The sequence below is a fragment of the Lagopus leucura genome, unplaced genomic scaffold (assembly GCF_019238085.1).
Source record: "Lagopus leucura isolate 7727_CA_CO unplaced genomic scaffold, USGS_WTPT01 Super-Scaffold_100008, whole genome shotgun sequence".
Classification (NCBI taxonomy): Eukaryota; Metazoa; Chordata; class Aves; order Galliformes; family Phasianidae; genus Lagopus; species Lagopus leucura.
The window spans coordinates 20776986-20784520 of NW_024962265.1; the positions used below are offsets into that span (position 1 = coordinate 20776986).

The 7535-nt window shown below is 37.5% G+C and overlaps 1 protein-coding gene across 1 annotated transcript; it reads right to left on the minus strand.

Moving 5' to 3' along the window:
- Positions 1–1012: 1012 nt before the first annotated feature.
- Positions 1013–6145, minus strand: LOC122180875 (hyaluronidase PH-20-like). Its single transcript, XM_042872801.1, has 3 exons — positions 5177–6145; positions 2695–2784; positions 1013–1672 (listed from the first exon to the last, which is right to left on the minus strand). The coding sequence occupies exons 1-3, from the start codon at positions 6143–6145 to the stop codon at positions 1013–1015; spliced, it is 1719 nt and encodes a 572-aa protein (XP_042728735.1).
- Between the last annotated feature and the right edge of the window lie 1390 nt (positions 6146–7535).

Sequence of the window (7535 nt, forward strand, 5' to 3'; positions counted from 1 at the left end):
ACTGGAAATGAATAATGAGAATCCCTGATCCCCAGCATCACATCTGCCACTGTTCAGTTTTCATAAGGAGCAAACTGTTTTCCACGAAATAGACTGAATAGGAAATAAATCAGTGTAGAAAATGTCCTATGCACTCAGGCTGCTGTCCACATGGCACAGAGACAGTCACATGCACTTTCCAGGGCTTGCTGACCAGAGAAACCAGGACTAATAACCTGTGCCATTAGGGACTGAGGAAGCAGATCTGATGAGTTTTGAGTATTGGCCAGGCAAAACAATTGAGAGCCAATAAGAAAAAAAGGAGAGAGCTTGGCAGAAGAAGAGGAGAAGAAAGAAGGAAAGATTAACTGCTACAGCTCCAATTTTACATAATGAAGTTGCATTAGTTAGAAGTCAATATTTACCTTAACTTTTGAAGAGTTAGGAGTATATTCAATTAAAAGATGAACCACAGTGTGCTTGCAGATATTGTAAAAAGTTTTTTTTAAAAAAAAAATTGGGGTGGTGGGTACCTTCATCATAGAAACCTTATGTTGCAAAGATCCACAATATAAAGTTAAGCCAAATATTTTTAATAGCTAGTGTTGAGAGGGAATGAACACAGAGCATTAACTGTTGAGAATAAAATCCAGGTTAAGATGGATTTAGCTGACTTAACTTGAAGTATACAAAGTGGTACTATTCACAAATGTGTTCTTCAAATGCAACTGTTAAAAATGTCAACTATTAAAAAACAAAACAAAAAAAGTGTTAAAAGTGTTCCTCATGCTGAGTTATCATTTCAGCAGGTATAATCAGTGTATACAGACCAGTATATTTTTGGCACAAATAGTAGTTTATAGAACTAAACTGAAGAATTACATTCAAACTGAAGTGTTACACAAGGAATAGAAGAGGTTACCTGATACAGATAAGACCGCAGAGTTGCAGCTGTTTTACACCTTTTAGGAATTATTTTTCTGTGCAAATTAAACACAGCCAAGAAAAAAATATTCACACTTCTTCAAGTCATTTATATTAAGGTTCTCAGAATTAGAATTAAAAAAAAAAGATTAAATATATTTATCCTATAGGATGTAGAGCTACCAAAACTACAAGTATCATTTGCTTCTACATCATATCTAGTGGCTGCTGTGACAGTGTTATATTCTGCAGTTGTTAAATGCAGTATATTACTTCCAGTGGCAGGCTGGAAATCACCTATTTCAGGATGTGTAGATAATGTCACCTTACTCTGAGAGGCAAGTGGAAATACAGTTCTGTTAGATAGATTCTTTTCTTTAGAAGAGTCTATATTAGAAAATGAATTTGAGGATATCTGAATGCAAATTTCTTCTGAAATACACGCACGAAGGTAATGGATGTCATTGATATCGACCCTGGGTTCACAGCTGTGCCCTGCATAACAGTGGCAGTCAAATTTTTCTACGAATGTTTTCAGATCCTGAAATGCTGGTTGCCCTTGCAGAGTGTATTTTCCATCCTTTGTCATTTGAATGGCAATATTCTCTGGATTCAAGTGAAGATAGTCATTGGAATTCCATTTTTTCCGTGCACAGGCACCAGAGTCTTGGCATACTACCTGGCTGCAGATTCTGGCTGCCATTGTGACGTTGATGAGATAAGGAGTCAAAGTCTTCCTAAGGTAGTTGTCCAGAGTCCTACAGGTGTTCTGTAAAAAGAACATCATATCTGAAAAGTTTAGTACAGGAACTATTAGAATGCTGTCTTTATAGTAAGAGTACTGTAGTGGATATGAGTAAATGTTTTTCCTGAGGTTTTAAAAACAGTTGTAACTGGTTTCTGGAAGCAGATTTATCAGAGAAGTTGCTGTATAATCCAAGGATCACAATAAATTTATCTTAGGTGGTTATTGGAGATATTACTAAAAGCACTTCTAGAAGATAGTAGATGACTTTAAGCTTTCATTTTATCTGTGTGAGATTCCCTGTTGCCTTTTGAATCAGATGCATTTTAAAAAGCTGTATGAAGGATCAGTGTTCCTTTTTATGTGTTTTGAATATCTTGAGGGAAAAATAAACAATAAAACCAACTCACAAAACAGTCCTTCAGCCTAAGCAAATATTTTTTCTGTTAATTCACCTTGTGATAATCTTCAGTTTTCTTCTGAATAGCTGGACTGCAGGAATGGGGAGCTGTCATTGCATTTTTGAATGGAAAGGATTTTGGGAGTATGGTCAAATTAAATGTATACTAAGAGAACATCTAATTGACCACGAAGCTGGCATGTATGCTGTATATGCTTGTCAAACAAGAGGTTTGGGGAACAGTTTGTTTCTGAAGCTGTATGCTCTTAGGGCATTTGTCTAATACCACACATCAGTAGACAGATAAAGCTAATATTTACAGTGATAGACATCATTTCAGTGAATCTGAGGTATATGCAGTTGTTTGTTTTTCTTTTAGATGAAAAGCCTGCCTAGAAAATTTTGCTTGACATCTTAAAACACAAAAAGTACGAAAAATTGAAGCCTTATTCTCAGTAGTCAGTGGCAATCTTCATTAGCCTCAGATGGGCTTGGTTTTTGGTTAGTGAAAACAGTAGATCTGCTGACAATATGAAGTCATTGCTGTTAAAGTAGAAGATATGATGTAAATAATTGTAATCCTTTTCTGTATCCTTTTCACTTTATTGCTCTTTAAAAATACCACATAATAACTAACCTCGCATACCTTACTTTGTGTTAAATTCATATCACCCCAAATCACAATTCCAGAAGCACCCAGTGCAGCAGACTCGCCAATGGTATTTACCAGGTCATCCTGAGAATAAATGAGGAAAGAATCATACCAGTGTATGTAAGCTATAACATACAGGCTGAAGATAAAATCCATGTAGTAAATTACATAGCCAAAATAACTACTCTGAAGACAGCTAGCAATTATACACTATGCAAACATTCTGCTCACAATAACACTGTTTTGTTCTGGGATGGAGTTGAGCAGGCAATACTGGAAAATATTGGCAACTGTTTCCAGTTTATACAAGGTTCTGCTCTGAAAGTAATGCCTCTTACTTTATTATGGTGGCCCATGATATCAGAGGCAGATGCTGGTGGTATGGCAGCAGAGCTTGCACCTTCCCAGTAATATTCCATTAGATGTTGTTGCTGTGTGACAGATGGCAGCAGACGGGCAGTCTGACAAAGTGCTGTCTGACATTGAAGTGCATGTGAAGCAAAGGTGTGTCACTGAATTTCCCCACACAGAAAAAAATTGTACCCACTGACATTCACTGATGCTTGCTAAGCATTTATGGAGACCAAACAGTGGATGTGAGCACAGTGAGGTGGAGGGTGGTGTGTTTCAGCAGTGGCAACAGTGACAGTGGGTCACCTCTGCTGGTGCATGTATTTATGAGCTCAGCATGTAGGCTCTTATTCATTGCTGGAGTAAATGCACAAATACTGGTGGTGATTATGTTGAAAAAATAATGTTTTGTAGCTAAGAATTTGGTCTACCAAATAGTGTTATTGTGCTCTTTACAGCTGTTGTGGCTTCCATGGAAATAAACAGGAAGCATTGCTTTTGGAGCAACCTATGTATATGGTTAGAAAGCCCATATACCCCACCAACCATTTTAATTTTTATTCTGCTATATTGTTTTCTGACTGCTTGGAGCTGGTGGGAACCAGTTTCAGTAATGCTGCCTGAAGTGCAAGCTAGAAAGCACAGATGTATGATCTTTTTAAATTGAATTTAATTTCAGTTCTCAGAAAGTGCTGGAGCAGAAAAGTAGCAAGAGCAGAGCTTTCACCAACAGGAATCTCTTTTCTCAAGAGAATGCCTCTGACCTTTTACAGAGATTGATCAGGGAAATTTGTTTCTGTTCACTTCTCTTTCTAAGGGTCAGCTATTAGCCCAGTCCTAATAAAGCATTTAAGCCCATCTGGAACGGGAGAGGGCTATAGACAGAAAAAGAACAGGGGGAAAAAAAATCTTTGTGAGAGGCACAATATGAGAAGGCAATATGTGAGTGTTGGAGGATTTAAAGAGAGTAACCAGGAACCCAGGAGAACTGCTGACAGAACCTCCTGCTCCTCACAGGTATGCACAGAGCTGGGAGCCATGCTCAGTAGTGCTCTGTCCAGTATTTGGACACAGTTACAGTTACCAGATAGTTACTAACCTCCCCCTCCCTGTGCCCTGGAGGAGATTCATCAGTTTGGTGGTATGTAAGATAGTACAGGTAAATGAAGAATATTCAGAAAAAAGTAGCCAGAACTGTAATAAGATGATTAGAACTTAGTCAGATCCTAACCTTGGCAAACCCGTGATTTGCTGAAATGATATTTAGGAAGCTAGCATAGTGTACCTAAGGACAGAATTTCTTCACTAGCCTTAAAACCCATCAACCAAAGAAAGAATTCAAAGCAGTCTTCTGTCCTTATTTTGGTTTTTACAAACTGATTTTTTTGCATCAGTATTTCAAGTCCTAAACAGGCAAGAAAGTTCTTCAATTCCAGAAACTAATTAGATTATATCATCATAAAAATCAGATAACTGGGAGTGGAAAAATGGTGATTTACCACTTAAGAATTTCTGCAACAGGAATTATTTAGTTTAATATGTTCTACAGAATTCCAAAAGAAGAAAAAAGTGAACATTTTGGACAAAGAAGTGATGATTGAATGACCTCTCATTTTTCAACTGGAGGCTGAGGAATAGGAGAGGTATGAAAGTATAAGATCTTACAATAGTCACCCATAGGTACCTCCACCTCCTCTAACAAAATCAGGAGGGATACACCTCATATTTACCAAAGAGAAAAGCGAGGAGAAGGAAACGCTTATTGTAAAACAAAGAGAAAAACTCTCTTTTATTGTTTTTTCTGTTAAAAAGTAGATGTTAGGCAAGCCCAGTTTTATTAATTCTCTTTGGAAAAGGTTATTCTTTCTTCTGGATTAATGTACTGTAATATGCTCTCTAGATGTTAATATTTTGCTGCAGGTGAGGACTGCTCAGAGAGTAAAACATAAGTTGATAAATATGAGGTAGGATTGAAAATAGACTTCTTTCTGTTCAGTTTGCTCAAATGTAGTTGGTAGCTTTTTTTATATACTTCTGATACAAATTGATATCTTTTCTAAATAAGCATCCTGTGATAATTTCTTTCCATTTAAGTTTGAAATACTGAAGGCGTAGCTCCACTCACCTGAGAGAGGTATTCCTCATAGAGATCTGTGAATACTGGTCGTGTATATACAAAAACTGGAAGGGGATGAGTAGAATTAGAGACATAGGAAACTCTGATGGCTTCTTGAACTCTGTTGCGAACAAAGAGTTGGGCATTTCTGGAAGACCTTAAGGCTGTTTCTAGATAGACAGATGGATAAAGTGCTGTGCTCTTCTCCCACAACCAATTAAGCTCATTATTTCTTGCTATTTCAATATCTAAACAGGTTCCTGTATAATTATGTGGATTTTGTTTGTAATCATAGTTATAACAGTCTGGGTAAAGGTAGTATCCCCAAAGACGATTTGGCTTCATTGCTATGCCCAGTTTTAAAGATTCCAACATAAGAGATCTTGCTGCAGCTTCAAATTCCTTTTTAGCTATAGTCCTGGCTTCAGCTTCTGATAGACTTACGTCTCTCTGCTGAACCAATTCAATAGATTCCTGCCTATAAATGTCTTTTGATCCCCAATTCCTTATCCACACAGGTCTCCAATTTTCCCAGTCAATGACAGCCAATCCAAACTGTTCATCTGAAGGAATATAGAACTGGATATCCTCTCTGGCTTTTTTTAAATGATTTTCCAGCAGCGCGAGTTGAGGGAGTCCTCCATTGAATGCTTCTCCTGTGACTTCATTTTTGTATGGGTAGTAACCAAGCCTGTCTGGATAGAATAGAGTGATGTTTTGCCCAATGGATGTCTTCAGTGTGCTTCCAATGAGAGAAAAAAATGACATGTCCAGCTGCACTCCAGTCCTTTCAGTACAAAGTTCTGTAGGAGCATTCCAGATGGAAAGGAAAGGTGAATTAGAAAGAAGTGGACGAGCTCTCATGTTCAGAGATGAGCAGCAAGAAACTAGAAGAATGGTGAACACCATGCCAGAGGCTATGGGATATGTACAAGTAACACAGATACCAAAATTTTGTATTTGTCTTAGAGTTTCCATTGTAGCATGTGCAGTGGCATTAGGTGATTGTGATCAGACAAAAATTAAATGTTCTCTGGGTTGCTGAGAAGTTTGGTAGTCTGTTAGAAGCTGTACCATACAATAATGTTCAGGTTAAAGCCATTAAGCAGTATTTCTGAGGTGCAGAATGGACGTGTCCTTTATGTGACTCTCTCTACCATTTCTGACTGCAGGAAACTTCTCAACAATTTCTAAGACCTAATGCAGAAAAAAAAGAGGGAAAAAAAAAAGAGGGAAAAAAAAAAGATAAATAAGAGGTGATAAATCTTTCTTTTCTAACTGTGAAACAAACACTATTTTTGGTTTTGAATATATTGTTATCTTTGAGTAAAACTCTCTTGAAGGAAAAGCACAATGTATAATCATAGAAGAAATAAGCTTCATAAGAACAGATACAAAATTGTCAATGAAGTGGTACCCAATGAGTCATGGATTGGAATGAATATGCTCGATAGTAGTTCTGATTGTGGCTGTGACTGATGTCTGTATACATGAGCGTTCTCACAATGTCTTCTTTTAATCAACAGTAACCTATAAGTAATACTTCTCATCTGTCTCAAAACAGTTTTAGGTCATAATTGATTAATTTTACAGAGCTCTTAAGGAAAGATCCAAGATAACACAAAATTGGAACCAGAACGTTGGCACACATCAAAGAAAACAATCCATATAAACTCATTTAATTCACTGAGGTATCTGAAATATGAAAGGCACTCTATCTTCTGTCCAGAAGTTCTTAAACAGATTCAAAAGCTGTGTATCGTCTTGGCATATGGCTATCTATATTTTTCCTGAGGCTGGTTCACATTTACAGATTAAGTGTCCAAAAGGCCAAGTGTGCCCAGGAACATAATGCATTAGGAAACCTGAGGTCACGCATGCATACGCAGTGAGCAGTCACACTTACTTTTAGTCAAGAACATAATGGTAGCAGTGGTGGTTGTCTTGGTTTCAGCTGGGATAGATTTTATTTCTTCATAGTATCTGGTATGATGCTATGTTTTGGCTTTAGGAGAAAAACAGTGTTAATAACACACCAATGTTTTAGTTGCTGCTGAGTGGCACTGCACAAAGAGAAGAATGTTTTAGCTTTTCACTGTCCTGCAAGTGAGGGGACTGGAGATATGCAAGGAGCTGGGAAGGAGCAGAACCAAAACAGCTGACCCAAACTGGCCAAAGGGATTTTCCATACCATATGACATCATACTGAATTATAAAACTGGTGGAGATTGGCTATGGCAGCAACCTCATCATTAGGCCATAGAGTATCTAAAGCATATAAGAGCATGGAGGAAAATACAGGAGGCACCATGAAGTGGGCACATCACCCAGATAATTAATGAAGATGTTAAACAGTACTGGATGCTGA